Consider the following 17,243-nt stretch of genomic DNA (forward strand, 5'->3'; position numbering starts at 1 on the left):
AAAAATGTTCAATAGAGAAATATGCAATAATGGTAAAACGAAGTGATACTTTTAAATATTAAACTAAAACCGCCAGTAGGTGGCAGCAAGTCACTGTTTTTATGAGTGAGTCATTGAATCATTCATTCAGTAACGAAGCAAGTGGCTGTGAATGAATCATTGAATCATTGACTCTCACGATTCGTTCGTGTGTTGTAGTTCTACTGTGGTTTTCGTTAGAAATATTTTTTCGTTGCAAAATAGAGTAAATACTGACAGTATTGTGTTTAAAATGTATGTTTTATTTTTTGACCTGTTGTATAATAACGTCACGCTTGCAGTCATGTGGATATTTGGGAACAATTGCATTCTTCCTCGTTATTAACATTAAATACTCACAATGCATGTTTTTGTATCGGAGAGTCTTAAATCAAAATTAATCCATTATCTGTGTCTATATTTGTTCTTCATGCAAGTAAGTGCTAAATCCCTGCTTTTACAAAGGTGCATTGTCGAGAACGACAGTAATTTAGCGTGATTTAAGGCAGCAGATTCGGCACATGATCTATCATATGCATGCTGCTTATGTGGATACAGTCATTTTTGACTGCAAATGATGAGATAATTTGATTAAATGTACTGGATTTACAGCATTTTGCCAGTTAGAAATACACGCTCTGTTTTAATATTATTTTAAGGTATGGTAGAGTTAAATGAACTACTCACAACTACTTTGGTCCTCAAACTGGGGTACATGAGGTGACAGTGATTTAAAGGTCTTTTAGAGGCTTTATTCACTGTGCTGATGTAATTTCCAATAACAGGGCGGGATATATCTAGAAGCTCCTCCCCTTTTTTCAAATAGTGTGTAATCTAGATCACAGCTCGGCCAGGGGTGCGTTTCCTGAAGTGAACTATGGTCGTAAGCTCCTTCGTTCCCAATAGAGTTCAATGGGACTTTCGCCCAGAGTTGACTAACAACGCTTTCGGGAAACACACTTTCGCTTGCAAAACCCCATTTTCCTCCATCTCTAACCGTTTCTCCTCCATATTGCTTTAAAATAGAGCATTGTTTGCAGAATTCAAATGTGTCTGGATGCTTTCGTGGTGGTTCCCCCAACGGTTTACTTTGACCTTATAAACATTTTGAATCGCAAACTTTGTTTCTGTGTCCTCTTGCGGGTTGTGGTTTTATCATTTTTATTATTATTATTTTGGCTTTACATGTTGAGATGCCTCAATTACGTCGGCAACTCTTTAAAGGATAGCATTTAAAATAATAATGCAGCTTTATAGCCACTAAAAAATTGCTGTTGGGTCGAAAATACATTTTGGACTCGACTAACGAAATAAAATTGTGGACCAATCAATTGCTATAAACAGCTTGTATTTTATTTTTTTCAGTTTTTAATTTTAGTTGTTTTATGTTTTTTCCCCCATTTTTTAGTTTTTCACTTGTTTATGTATTTATCTTTAATTTATTTTCATGTCAGTTTTAGTAATGTTAGTACTATAACAGCACTGCTATAAACAGGCCATACAGTATATACGTTTATATTCACACACACAAACCCAACTCTATTCTGCGAAATGTAAAGCCATGTTCAGTGTTTATGAGGCTCTTATGACCGTCAGAACCCGAGCGAGACGGTCATTCACACCCGCGCAGCTGTAAAACATTCTCCTGCAGTCTTTCAGAGGCTCTTCTGTCTCTCGCCCTCCAGAGACACGCAAGCCAAAGGCTCCTCTGTGCGGAGCCGTAATTAACATCCAGCGGTGCCAAACGCTGCCCGTGCCGTCTGAAGAGAAAGACATGGAGGAAAAACCCTGACATCCAGAGCCAGCTCATAACTAGGTCATGTTTTTTGGGTCGGATGAGGGTACGTCTGGACAATCACATCACTAATGCAATGTAGGGGTTACAGCACACACACACACACACACACACACACACACACACACACACACACACACACACACACACACACACACCTCAGTGTTTTCCTTTAAATGCGAAGCCTGTTCTTTTGGGATGGAGTTCCCATTAGGGATCAAACAGAGGGATCTTTAACCAGCGATCTATTCCAGAAGCTTTTCACTGTCGGATCACAAAAGCACTCTGAGGTCGGAGTAATTCATTAGGATTCCAGGGAAGGCTCATCTGATGGAAGACGCAGTTGAAAGAAAGAAGGGTTTAACAGTGAACACTGCTGGAAAATCAATGGTGATCAGGTGTGACGAGGTCATGTGATATCACTCAGTAGTTGATCTAGGTTTGTTTAAAGTTCATTTGACAATCCATTAATCGGTCCGTGATTTCCTCAATGAACTGGATATGGCCAAACATAAGCTACACTCTGCACAAATGCGGAAGGTTAAAGGTTAAAATATAAATTGATATTAAACAATAACAAAAACCCTATTTTTACCATATAAACAATTTACAGTATTATTATTTATTATTATCATTACTTATAAGTTATTTAAATTAGTAGTAACAAAATATTACATTGTATTACCATATTCTTTCTTGCACATTATTATTACTAATAATTATTATAATGTAACAATAACGATATTAATAAAATATAATAAATAAAGTAGTAGTAAATATAACAATAATAAAATATTATAATACCATAAATACACCATTTGGACATTATTAATATTACTACTTATTACTACTAATACTTTAACAAATAATAAATGATAAAAAAAAAAAATATTAAAATTTGTAGTAACCACAACAGCCTTTATTATTATTATTTAAATAATTTATATTACCATATCTGGGTCACTGACGAATACGTTCTTTAAAAGTGTAAATAACATAATGGAGATTTAATTAATTTTGAAGTTTTATTAAGTGTTATCAATGAGATTGTGTTTTTTTTATAATTAATTAACTCTGCTTTTGTCATTTTTTAAAGATGGACCAAATTTGTCACCAAAAAAAGTCATTCGGTTTAACCAAAATTTCGGTTTTACTGAATGACACTTTTGGTTTTACCGAATGACGATATTTTCAATCAATGCTAACAGGCTGATATCTAGCAAACGGACAATCAAACATTTTATATTTAGCACAAGTTTTTAAAATATTACATCATTTTCCATGTTTTAAAGCGGTTGCGCCGAATGACCTGATGTTTCGGGACATGCGTATGATCAAGTGAAAACATGAATTTATCAAACAGTTAAGAGAGAGTTAGTTACTTTGCTACATGATCATGTGGTGCTTTGCAGGTGTCTGAATGATGTCACATCCTGTCACATGATACTGACCGCATGACTTGATCCAAAAATGGTACCTTTATATTGGTTACTCTGAATGACATCAATGAAATTCATTTTTCCGCACATTCTTTCTCATAACAAAGCAACGACTTTCAAAATCATGCCAGAATAAAAATATACCCATTTATTACATTTTAAGATATTTACATCACAAATGAAATGGCTGTGTTGAGCTTTGGACGGTTAAACCGAATGACCTTTTGACACTTCAAAATCTTTAAAATACCTTCATATGTAGAAAAATATAATTAAAACCTTTTGGATTAAATAAAGAGATATATTGGTACTACTTTACATACTTTGGTTGTCATATCTTTGTTTTTTATTATTATTGAGGCCTTTGGATGACCCGTCACGTCATTGACCCAAATTCACAGTTTGCACATTATTAATATTATTAGTTATTAATATTACTAATCACCACTTTAAATAATAATAATAATAATAATAATAATAATAATAATAATAATAATAATAATAATAATAATAATAATAATAATAATAATAAATAATAATAATAATAATAATAATAATAATAATAATAATTAAATAAATAAATAAATAAATAAATAAAAGATATGGATGCAAACGACAGCAAGAGCATCAGTAAGATCAGTGCAGACACACATTTGGTCAAAAATAATACTTTCAATCCCACAGAGGGGAAAGGACCAGATCAGAACGAGTCCAGCTGTTTGCAGCTCCTGGGTGTGACCCGCCGCTGGGTTTTCCCCACACAGCGCTCAGTACTCTACTGCACCCACTGCATTCTTTCTGGCAAGGCATCAGTCTCCATTTGGGCTCAGATTATCACATGGTGGGCGCAGCAGTCGCTGCAATTTCCCACTGTGTAGGAGGAAACAGCTGAAGCGTGTGAGAACAACAAATATAAACAGCATATTTCACACTTGACTACCATCATCTTCAGCGTGTGCTGTGGGACAACTTCTACAACAGTCTGTGTAATACAGGGTTATTATAGTGTCTCATATATATATATATATATATATATATATATATATATTATAGAGACTTTTTATAATATTATATTATATTATATTATATTATATTATATTATATTATATTATATTATATTATATTATATTATATTATATTATATTATATAAAAAATATAAAAGACACTAAAACAACTTCAGATTTCATTAAATTACATCTACAGAAATACTCCTATTGGAACTGATCATTGGATTGTTCCTTACATCAGTCGTGGGAAACCAAAACTCACCCTAACCAGATTTAAGGCTCTTTTCACACTGTATTAATGATTCAGAATCACAGTATGTGTGCTTTATTAGAGTGAATGCAGCCGTTTAGCAATGGTTAGGACTCCAGAGGAAAAGATGCACTAGCTTTAGTTTTATAGTCATGTTTTCATCCTTTTACGTTTAAAACCAAAAATCAGCACTCTTATGTGTCTGTCTGCAACACAAACCAAACAAACTGAGCTCTAGCAGTAAAACCTACAGGCTTTTCAGGTTAGATGAGATGATACAGCATCTGTAGAGCTACATGTTCATGAATCAATGGCAGTGGAATGACAGAGAATCAATTCGTCTTTGACTTTCTGCTCATTTCCACACCACACATACAAGAGTGAAGGTTTGCCATGCCCATTGATCGGTCTTTTCCACTGACCAATACAGCCAGCCGAGACTTGTTGGCTTCGTTCTTCAAATACATATCTGCGGCCCATCCAGGGCTCAGCGGCACAAGCATTTCACTCGCATTTATGACTAAACATCGATACGTGTGAACTGTAAAGCGTTGAGGAGCATGAGTGCAAATAAGGTCCCTGCAGTATCATAATGATCGTAAATAATATAACAAAAGTCTTTGTTATTTTAAGAGCTCTGAAATTACTGCTTAATGTGATTAAACTTCATTAAACTTCAAAAAGGAATGATTTAAGTGCTGCGTGTTCATGTAAAAACGTATTCTACAGGCTCACGGTTTCAGAGCAGTTCAAAATTAATGAATACTGCATGTTAATGCTTATGATGCACTGTTGATTACTATGACAATGTTTACTCTAAAACCATCTAAAATAGTACAAAGACTGTAGAGTACATATTTTATCTTCCTCATGTTTAAATGAGAAGCTGGTAGTATTAAAAACAATAAAAAATATAGCTGCGAGCAGCAATTATCGAGGTTCAAACATTTTAAGGCCTTTCAGCACATGGTTACAGGCTTGATGAATAAAACAATACCTTTTTACGCATCTCGACCACAGATGGAAAAGACCATTTAAAGCAAATACAGGCAATTTACCATAGGAGATATATGGTTTATAAAATCTTTTAACAGTTATCGATGTTGAGCCAAAAACCTAGGACTAGTTCGCCAAAGTTGGTTTTTGAAATAATCTCCAATATTTAAGTAACGATTCGATGGACAGTGGCAGTCCTAGAGGTAAAGTGTTTAGAATGAGGAGTTCTACCATGTGGTATGAATATTGTTGGGGTGTGCGAAAAATCACTCGATACACAATCCTTTACGCCCATGAAAAACCTGAAGGTGCCCCCGGTGGCCGATTTCTTTCTTTTCTAGTGCCTCGAGTCAAACAGGCCCAGCGAGTTTCATTGCGATCGGCCTCCGTTACCCTTGTCCAATAGCTGCTCAAACTTCAGTGGCTGATGACACTGCATGCCAGTTTTCAATCGGACTAATAGTGAAGTAGTTTTTTTTTCCTGTTATAGCGCCACCAAGTGGCCGGTCGCCGTGTCTTTTTTCACGCGACCACAGAATGAGCTCTTACATAGGTGTGCAAATTTGGTGCATGTTTGGTGAAAATATCTCAATCCGTTCACAAGTTATAGCGATTTTAGTAAAAGTGGCTTCGAGTGTTTTGGAGGCCCTTAGGGACGTTTTGACAATCAATCTCGCTGAACTGGTTTGGTTCTGATCAGGCCAAAAACCTAAGACTAGTTCGCACAAGTAAAGTAAATTTCGCCTGGCAAATCCGAGGCATGCATTTTGTCTGTCATGAGCCAACGATATACTCAAGCCTACGCCTGACGGTTCAGGAGTTATGAGGCATTTCGTATTTTTGACCTCTGTAGCTCAGGCTGATCGGGGTGAGTCTTGATGATGTTGTAGGCGGTGTGAGTACTACCAGCCCTCAAAGTTTCAACAATTACAGTAGGGTTGCAGCGCTACGCACTAATTAAAAGACCCGCTGTGGCAAGCAGGGTGAGGCCGAGAGCCGCGGGAACGGAACGATGCCGGTCGTACGAGTGTTAATAACGCCAGTCTTGAGTCCGACAGAAGAGCTCCAGAAGGATAAAAGGAGGAGTGACGAGCGAGGACCAGGCCTAGACTTGATGTTGGCGTTTTGTTTTAGTTTATACGTTTGTTTTTTTTAGATTAAATTTGTGTTTACCATTCGCCCATTCCCACCTCCTTCCCTGAACTTGAACATTGTTACACCCACATTTTACAAAATTTATTTTTCTGGTTATTGTTGGCATTAAGGTTACAAAAACTGGCAACATTTATAATAATACATTATTATTAAATAAATACAATATGTAGCAAAAAATATTTGAAAACCTAGTGATTTTTTTTTAAATCAAAAGTAGTAAATAATTTGCTTGTGTCTTCTTGTATCCCACACTATTTGATACATTTTTATTACACACAAATTTATGCGCTCCTACATTTTTTTTTTTTTTTAAATAAGGAGCACTTGTGCTCCTTGGGGAAAAAAGTAAGCATCCAAAATTAATGTCAAAACTCAGATGTGTTGTAGCAGGTGAAGTGATCTGTCACTTACTGTAACACCGCAGGGCTGACATGCATTCATTGGCGAATGAGTGATTGCTTAAACCAGCACTGTAGGCAGGGTTTTCCCAACCCTCACCCTGGAGATTAAATCCATAGCAGTGATCCGACCCTCCCTCTCAGCTCGCTCCATCACCCTCTCTCTCTCTCTGGGCTGCCGGCCACGGTCCGGTTGCTCACGTGCTGGTGCTGAGAGCACTGACATAATGAACTCCCAGCTGGAGCTCCGGCGCAATGAGGCCACGTTCTTGAGCCGAGCCTGATCGAGCACCCGGGAGCCCCCGACTCGCCCCAAACAGCCGGCCGGACACCGCAAAGCATGAATAAGCCCTCTATCATTCCAGCCAGACCCCCTTCCAAACCCACATCCCCTCCTTTAAACTGTCCCAGTGCCCCGAAATATCCCTCACCCGAGGGAAGATGGAAAGAAAGGAAAAATCTGTTGATTACAACTGGCTCTTTCTGGATTTCACGTGTCCATGAAAGAGGGAAATGCATTACGCTCTACTTCCCCATGATTGAAAGAGCACTATTATCATGGAGGATAGTGCTGATAGGGGAAAAGGGGGCTAATTTCAGGCACTTAACTCATAAGCTTCTACTTTTGCTGCTTTTCGTATCATGTCGTGCAATCTTATACTTCCAGCGAAATTGGTGTGACGTATTTTCGAACAAAATCAGGCTAAAATGAAGTTTGAAAGTGAACCTTCCAGAAACGTTTGCTCCGGCTGGTAAACGCAGTTATATATCAGGGCCTTTTCCCATAATTTGAGCTCAAGAATGAGATTGGAGGTTTAAGACGAGGGAAGCACGGTAGCAATTCAGGAACAATTTAAGAGAGACTAAATACTAATGCAGGAACCAAAAAGAACAATCTTTCCAAGGCAACACAACAGACTATCTCTACAACACAAGCTTGTTAATACAAACCATTTTGAACACCAAGTTTGACTCGTTCATTTTCACCGTTTACTAAAAGTCTGTATCCATTTAGTCTCACTCAAGTTGACCTAAAGTGGCCTATTCGGACAGGTTTATAGCCCTCAGGTGGATTCATCTGGAAAAATTGCTTATCCTGGTTATTGGGGTCAAAGTTGAGCATTTGCTTGACCAGCAGCTTCTTGGCAGTGTCTTAGGATGCTAATCTGCCGTTGTAATCTATTATCTGCCTAATGGCCCCTCCAACCCCCCGGGGTCTTGGCAAGATGCGGACAAAGCAGATTTACTGCCCCATATGAAGGCAGTCAGGATGATCACGGACAACTGTCGTCTAAAAGAGGGCTGTGGTTAGCTGCACAAAGTTATTGCATTTCATCAGTGGTTGAATTGCTTGATTAAAACTCAGCGCAGTTTTAAAATATGATCCTTCACATCCTGGCACCCCCACCTTGTAATTTGCATTGGCTGGACTCTCAGGCTGCTTCTCCATACAACCAATCAAAGGCAGACAAATGTGTGTGGTTGCAGTCGACCTGCCAATTTGACACAGTTATGCTCGCTTTACATGCACCAACTGCTCCAGTTATTTATATATTTGGAAGCCATTTGACTAATATACTGCAGATTTAGGCTTTGCAGTGTGTGTGACCCAGCGTGCATCACAAATTGTATTGAGCCTCGCTGTTAGTAGAACGAGTCTGTATCGACTTCTGAAATTTGCTAGGGTTGTAACAATACCAAAAAGCTAGAGCATGTGACACCACGAGCACCAGTGCACTTTTCACCATCATCAGCACACTGTACACGTGCAGCAAGATTTTTCTATCCGCGCACACTTTATATGCTCATCTCGCACATGTGCCTTGAATGCGTTTGCACTAATTAGTCTTTCTGAGAGGTGGCAACACTGGCTGACCCATTTCTCAATGTTGAAAATAAAAAGAAATGGATGAGACAGAATAACAAACTACTGGAGACAATCCAGTGTTGACGATCGCTTGTGTGAGGTGGTGTACACGCAACTCTAGTTTAAACAAGCACAAAAACATTTTCATCAGTCGCAACTTCTGGAGAGAGAAACAGACATTGGACAAGGATGAAAATTGCATTGCATGTGTCGAGCGCCAGTGTTTGTGCATACTATCAAATTGAGTATATTTTGAAAGACTTTGCATTTGCATCAAAACTGAAGTGTACTTTGGATTTTGGAAATGTGTGCAATGGTAATGGCAAGCACCACCACAGTGACACTAATAACATCTGTCTTGCTTTCTTAATACATGAACAAACTGTTAAGTAGCCAAATATGCAACAGATTCGGAGCAATGTTGGCAAAAGTGACCGATTTTTAACAATGCTTTTGTCAAATGCATTTGGAAGTTCCCTTTCTCTTTCTTTCAGGCTATGGCTTGCATGTTTGCAGACAGCTGCTCGTGTGGGCAGATGATGAGAGATTTGAACTCAATCCAGCAGAGCACATGCCATTCACTGGTGGGTGAGAGGAAATGACCTCGCTTTGAGCGCAGAGAGCTCCTCCTCGTGCGAGCCGAGCCTATCGATATAGCAGAGCCGGGGATATTGGTCTGCAGGGAGTCATGGGAGAAAATGGAATTGGTGTCTACCAACGAACCCATCAATAAGGTCACGCATGCTGCGAAATCATCAGCTCTTCTGCTTCTCACGATTAATTAAGCAAAACAGTCTGCGATATTTGCCCTTTGACATTTCCACTACCTTGCATTGCTACCAAGCCTCAACATGCCTTCATGCAAAAGTTTAAACCCCCAAATCAGAGGAGTGTAAATTATCAGGAAATTTTAAGTCTGAAATAACAATTGTGACTATGATTTCTGAGCAAACCATCAGTTTAACCATTATCGTGCAGTCCTAACACGCTTCTTCGTAAATGGAGGAGTCTCGTCGGTTTCCATGGTTGGGAAGACTCTATGGACTGTGTGTTTGGAGGGGCAGATTAACATTCCTGCGCTGACCCCTCTCCCCACTGCAAGGGTCAGTCCATTCACGCCGGACACTGGGAACCGGGTCAACCAGGACAGAAGCAGCTGCACAGCAACAAACCAACACGGTCACTGCTGATCAGCCACTCGCTTTATGTCGGAGGATTTGCATTATACTCTGATGCCAAAGTGCAAACGCTTTGACATATTGTAGGGATTGAATTCACAATAAACCCCAAGAATGACGAGTCGCGGCTTGATCTTTTGAAAGAAAGCCATAATGAAATAGAGTCCAAATTTTATTAATCAATGAATCCATCAAACTCCAGATCAAAACAAAATGTCCAAAGAGACAAAGTTAAATCCCATCTGTGCTCATTGTCTGGGTCGTTCAGGGCTGAAGAGAGGATATGGTTGAGTGGAAGCCAGAAATGTGTGACCCACTTCATGCCAAATGAAATAAACCAATGTGACCTTTCTAGAAGATCAAATTTGCTTCATATGACCACCAACAGGATGAAAATACTGGCTGAATTGGAGCACACAAACAGATATTGAGTGAATTCCCCACAGAGAACAATAAAGTGGGTGAAGGACGACAGCAGCTGTACAGTAAAGATGATGAGCACCAGTAGGGCCGGAAATGCTTCGTCCCAAAGCCCAAAGTTCAATGTCAATGTCAGCATTTGGCTGCAAGGGAAACCCAATATGCCAGTGCACATGCATACATTACCACAATGAAAGAGCAGTGTGTGTGTGTCTGTGTGTGTCTGTGTGTGTCTGTGTGTGTCTGTGTGTGTCTGTGTGTGTCTGTGTGTGGATGCTGAACGTTGCTGGAATAGCGACTGCTCACTGAGGCATGCTCAGTAACGCTTCAGGGGTTTATAGGTGGATTAGTGCTCTTTAATTTTCACTCGCTCTTGTTTTCTCTCCATGTACTCAGGTCCATCTCTAATTTCAATCTACTGCTCATTTACCACCACTGATCCTCAGGTCTGCTCTGCACTTCCTTAATTGGACAGGATGGGATTTCACCTCAATATTTAACAGCGTGTCGTGACGCTGGCTGTTTTACTGATTAAGTTACAGCACTTAAGCCTGCAAAATCACTATAATGTAGTGACTTAATGAGATTCTTATGTTTTAAACATCTTGTTTTGAATTTGTACAAGTGCAAAAGATATTTGAGAGCTTTAAATTTGCTGTATGTAAAACCTGAACTTGAAGATGCAGATTGATTAAAGTTGTGTACTCTATATTTTCAACCCAGCCTTAGTGGTGATAAGCAGGAAAATCAATCAGTGTGATGTTTTAAACAAAGACTGAATGTGTGACACTCACTATTCCAGAACGAGGACCATCTCACTGGCCATCTCGTAGACTTCGTGGAGATTGACAACGTGTGGACAGGCCGCTGCCAGCTCCAGTACGGCGATCTCATGAATGATCTCGGTCCTGCAGTCTTGACCCTTCCTCCTCTTCCTCATGTACTTTGCTGCGAACTCTTTACCCGTGCTTTTCTCCACACACTTCCTCACCACAGCAAACTTGCCTCTGAGAGGGAGAGAAAACGAATGTTTGTTAGCAGACTTTAGACAAGGTTTATTATCGGTAACTAAAACTATAACTATTAAAGTGGTCGCCGTTTCAAAGTCTTGTTTTAGAACAGGTTTTCCTGCTTTAATGTTGTTTCCTGAAAGAAAACCAATTTGCTGATTCAGAAAATGAGAAACTGGATGCAGGAGGAATATACAGGTGCTTTTACACCACCAACACTGTGTTTAAGACACAGTAGAATGGCTCACATTTCCATGCATCCCATTAAACAGGGTCACATACACACAAAACAACTCTGTTCAGGGCCTCTTTTCATGTGATGCAGTGAAAGGCCCGGAGCTGGAGGGTTTGAGGGCAGTGAAAGGGTGCCGCAGGGGAGGGCTGTTGTATATCTAAAGATGGCACACTTGTTATCACCGCGGCTGAACGTGCCTTTGTCCCCGTGGCATATTTGCGGGATGAAATCATCCCAAAGCCCGAACGGTCCCTCTGTGTCCCACTTTTAGCACTGAACTTGAAGATGCAGGGGCACACGATGAGGAAGAGGAGAAAAAACACACACGGCGACAGACAAAGACACATGTCGCCCGAGAGGATTCTTGAGTAAAAAGCGATGTATTGAGACGACACCCTCCTGCTGAGCTGCCTACATGTTCCCTACAGCTCGGGGAGTTTTGATTTGTTCTCAGAGGCAGCTGTAAAATGTTATTTTTGTACAAAAATATTCCAAAAATATTCATACCATATTCATACCTTACAGCCCAACACCCATCCCTCATTGTTTGGACAAACAGGCAGACCCACACTTAAAGTAAACTGGTTTAGTCAAAAGTTGACATGACAAATTATCCAAATATAACAGTGAAAAGCCAGTCGAATGTGATTTAACAGATATCTGATCTATATCCATTAATCAGAGGGAGACCTGAGTGATAATTTGCAACAAGATTATATTTTTGTTTTTGAACAATCTGGTCTCACTGCACAATTTATCAATGCTGGAATGACAAATATAATCATAATTATGCTAAAAATGATCGTTATTATACAACTACTACAAAAATCAGGTCATTCCGTGTCAAATCAACCACATTTCGGAAACTCTCTCGGTTCAAATTTTTGATATTGTTAGCATTTTTTTCTGTAGAAAGACAAACATAAATAGTGATGAAAGCCAAACTATTAAACATCACAGATGTATATTTACTGAGTAATGCACTATTTTGTAGAGGAGGGTCAAAATGATCATTTTCACCTGAGATTTGGAGCCAATAAGAGGAAAAATGACTTCATAAAGATGGCAGCATCATTATTTTATTTTTACACAGAGATTGGTAGATCTATTAGTAAAATCTGTTGACTTTATCAAACTTTGATTCATTATATGCCAACAGTGACAGTTCAAAAATGGCAAAAAGCACTTTTGTTTTTTACCTCAAGGTTGCATTCCTTGAGGTTGTGTATTAAAGATATCTTGATATCAGTTTAGATTCTGGTTCTTAAACTTTCCTTTTGGCATCTTCATTTTAAATGGTTCGATGGTTCAGTTCCAGAGATATGGAGATCTTAATGTGTCTCCATGAGTAAATTACACATTTTCAGTGGTCAAAAACCAAATTTAGGTCACTTTGCACACAGCTGATACTTTATTTTAAAGAAGAATATCTGAAGAACAAAATGTTGAAAGTGAAACTAGAAATGTATCTTGTGTTTTTCTATCATCTCAATTGCATAGAAGATATGTGTCTGAGTGCCATAAATATTCCTTTTCCAAAGTTGTCATGCCTGTAACTCTAAAAGTCTTCAAGATATCTTAATATCCTTCTAGATTCTCATTCTTAACCCTCGGGAGTCTGAGGCTGATTTGGGGCCTGGAGAAGTTGACATGCCCTGACATTTGTGCTTTTTTCAGTTGTTCATAAACATATAAATGACAAAAGTGTCATTACACTGTATTCAGCACAAACTAGGCTACAGTAATATGTGTTTGTGTTTTTGAAGGAATAACGTTTATGTGTGGTTATTGAAAAAACAAAACACTGAAATAAGGCCAAAAAAAGTATATTAAATCTGTGTTCATAAGACTTCTGGGTATTGGAGGTCGTAGACTAGAGTTTTTGCTTCAAAATTATGTAAAAATTATGCTGCCTGCTTGTTCATATAAAACAATATATTGATTTAATTTTTGTAAGACACTTATTGTCAAGAAAAATAATAATCAGCATAATAATGACCTTAAATGCCTTGCATATTAATGAGGCCTTTCAGTCAGGTAGGCTGTGAAAAAACCCTCTGTAATAATGTCTCAGCTCATCATAAACAGCAATACTGTGAAATATAATTATTCAGACACTTTGCATCACAGAAATACATTATATTTTAAAGAATATAATAGAATACCATTATTTTAAATTGTAATAATGTTACCTCTGTGGCATTTCATATAGGCTTTTAGCTTAAAAGCATGCACATTTGGAGAAATATTGATGGATTCTTATATATTTACGTCAATTTTCTATACAGAAGTAATATTTATTGTCATCACTATGAGCGCTGGATACTGTGTTTTCAATTCATACTTGCAGCCGGAGGGCGCTCTCTGTACACCTTTAGGCAACAAATTCGTATAAAGAAGAAACGGAACTAGGAACTAACGGCATGTCTTCTAGAGATCTCCAACCATGGCTTTAACATCCAAATAAACACTTTTCAAGACGATAAATACACGATTGAGACGATGAATGCCTGTATTGACTCAGAATTTGCGTCTGAATAGCGCTGGCTCCGTGGGCGTGGCCGCATTAGCAGATAATGAGCTGAATCACAGACTTCTGACATGGCTCTCTTTTCATACAGATTACATAAACACAGAATGGTTGTTTTTTACTTGACTTACACGATATTTCAACGTTTCTTTAGACGTAAGTGTCATTTTTTGTGATTAGTACTCACTAGGTTACAGTTCATTTTCTGAGAACTATCAGATTGGACTTCGTTCAGAGGGAGAGGAGAGATCACGCATCATGTTAGTTTTCTTTATTTTACAAAAAGCACAATGTGTTTTTACTCTGGTGTACACAAATAAGAAGACATTCTATGGTTTCAATTGATATAGTACTTATGTCTCTGTGACAAGAAATGACGGAGTATTTTAAGTCTGTTTTGCTGCAATGTGAAAAATCCTGCAAAACACGCCGGCACGTTTTCGGACCTCAGGGAGTTAATAAACTTTTCTTTTGAAATTTTCATTTTCAAGGCCCTATATAGTTCAGTCCTATAGATACGGGGATCTCAAAGCAGCTCTGTGTTCAAACGGTTGAATTTGTTGAATTTTGAGATGCATCTCTACTGGCTCATGTCTGGAAGCAGCCACGTCACAATAATAATACATTTTATTATTAAATTTTATTAAAATAAATATTTAAAAATTTTAAATTAAATTCTGAAATATTGTGATAATCTGAATGTCATTTTTGATAAAGACATGAACTAGAAGGTGACCTATGAAAAAAAGCCACTAGACAAATCCTTAAAACAGATTCCAGCGTGATTTAAAATGCAGCGAGTGAGTCTCAGACGGACAGTTAACAACGCCTGAGCCGTGCGGCATGTGAAGCGCTCAGACACGGCTTGGCGCTCCGTTTAGAAACACAGCGGCAGCCAAGAGAAGCACCGGTGAAGATTTAGCTTCCTGGAAGAGACGGCTGAGCTGTGGAGGAAATTCCTGTAACGTCCCTGCGAGGGGGATCCCGAATCACACCGTGATGTCCTGAACTAGCCTTCTCGGTCCATCTGCTCCCGGACCACAAACACCCACACTGATGTTTCAGGCAATTTGCAGGATTATTCATAACTGCTTCATTCTCAGGGCAGAACGACTGATGCACGTCCTGAGAGATGCATGTAGGCGTCTGTGAAAATGGCTTGTTTTAAAGTCTCCGGAGGTTCAAACTAGCCGAGGACAGACATTCCTGCAAGGTCAGCAGAACATCTTGAGTATAAACCAAAGTGAACGCAGGTGAATGCAAGAAATGGACTTCATGGGTCATGGGTTCAGAAAGGGTTTCAGTCATCAAAGGACGTTTTCCTTATTTCCATCCCCATTCTGTCCAGAGCTGCTGAGATTTACTACACACAGCTGGGATTGACTTCCTCCTTTCTTCAAAAAATGTAGTGATTCATGGGGTAAGTAGAAAAAAAAAAAATGTCCTTGTTCTGGACTGTCCCAATAAAATCTGGATGTAAAGTATCTCTGTAATGGGTTTCTTCAAGACAAAGACCAGCTCTTTGACTCAGAAGTGAATGTCATCTGGTCTCATGACATGCAACAAAAACCATCTGAAATGTGACCTATGAAACCATCAAGATGTTACTTGTTTTAAAAAGCAGACTTTATTTATTCCGGGTCCTTATAAGGAGATGACGAACACACAAAGTTGTGTGTCCAAAGCAAGATGTGGGACAACATTGTCTTGCACTACTTTATATACGCTGAGTGGAAGAATATTAGAATGACACGACAGTCATTTATAACACTAATTCAACAACAACAGCTCGTTCCATGCATCACACATCATTACGCCATTTCTACATCACTGCACATGTGCAGAACATTCCAGTTTCAGTTTTCAATCCGATCAAGTGTTTATATGTCCTATCGAACGGATAGGACATAACTCATTAGAAAATGAAAATGAAATTCGACCAACTCATTCCGACTGACGTGGTTACATGTGACGTTTTTATTCCGACTGTGCTAGTTTGATTACAATCGGATTATTAGGGTCCATGTAAACGCAGCCTGTGTTTTCTTCCAGTGCAAATTACCTGTTTTCAGCCATGAAATCTGGTCCAATGCCCAAAATCAGCCAATAACCTATAATGGTCTATCATGCATCACTAGAAGTCACATCTAACAGGTAGATGTATGACCACTAATGAATGATAAAAAAATAAAAATGTGGCCTTGCCGTAAGTACTACACTCTTAAACAAAATGCTGTTTAAAAACGACCCAAGTTGGGTTGAAAATGGACAAACTCAGCGCTTGGGTTTAAATGTTTTATTTAAACCAACTATTGTTTAAAAATTACAATACGGCTGGGTTAAAATAAACCCAAAATAGGTTGGAAATTAAGAATCAGACAAATAGTGTAATTACTAGAAGCAACAATAACAATCGAAAGGTGAACATTTATTAACAAGCAATTAAACTTATACATGTTCATTCATTAACATATTAATAAATGTTAATTGCCAACATACTTTGGGTTCATTTTAAGCAAGCAAAACAGTAATTTAAGCAATGATTGGGTTAAATAAAATTGGGGCAATTTTTGGTGCAAGAATGCAATTTCAAATATTGATGAGGGGGACAATTTGAGTACTGTAAGAGTTCAAACAACGAACGCAACTACACATGACCGTAAGAAGTTGGTGTTTGAGCCACAAGGCATTCATGAAATCCCAACAGTGTCGTAATCGCTCTGATTGAGACTGATTCAGAAACACTAAAGCACCTTCCGCTCCTTTGAAAACCTAATAGGCTTTTACTGCCCTTGACTGCATGGCTTTGGCATACCTCCATTTCCATGGTGTTGCGTTAATCTGGTCCCGCTGCTCAAGACCGGCTTCTTAAAAATACGAATGCCACGGGGGAATGTGATAAAGAAACTCTAAGCTCCTCACATAATACCTGCCACTCCAGAGG

The 17,243-nt window shown here is 38.6% G+C and overlaps 1 protein-coding gene across 2 annotated transcripts in view; it reads right to left on the reverse strand.

Moving 5' to 3' along the window:
• Positions 1-17,243, reverse strand: part of stk17a (serine/threonine kinase 17a) — a 33,250-nt gene that overhangs the window by 6,431 nt on the left and 9,576 nt on the right. The window contains exon 2 of one of the 2 annotated variants that reach the window (XM_067378227.1): positions 11,319-11,531. The exons of the other annotated variant lie outside the window; for it this stretch is intronic. Coding sequence (XP_067234328.1) covers positions 11,319-11,531 — 213 coding nt within the window. The remainder of the gene's footprint in view (positions 1-11,318; positions 11,532-17,243) is intronic. 2 annotated transcript variants of the gene reach the window in all.

This window comes from Chanodichthys erythropterus, chromosome 23, assembly GCF_024489055.1.
Source record: "Chanodichthys erythropterus isolate Z2021 chromosome 23, ASM2448905v1, whole genome shotgun sequence".
NCBI classification, from domain to species: Eukaryota; Metazoa; Chordata; class Actinopteri; order Cypriniformes; family Xenocyprididae; genus Chanodichthys; species Chanodichthys erythropterus.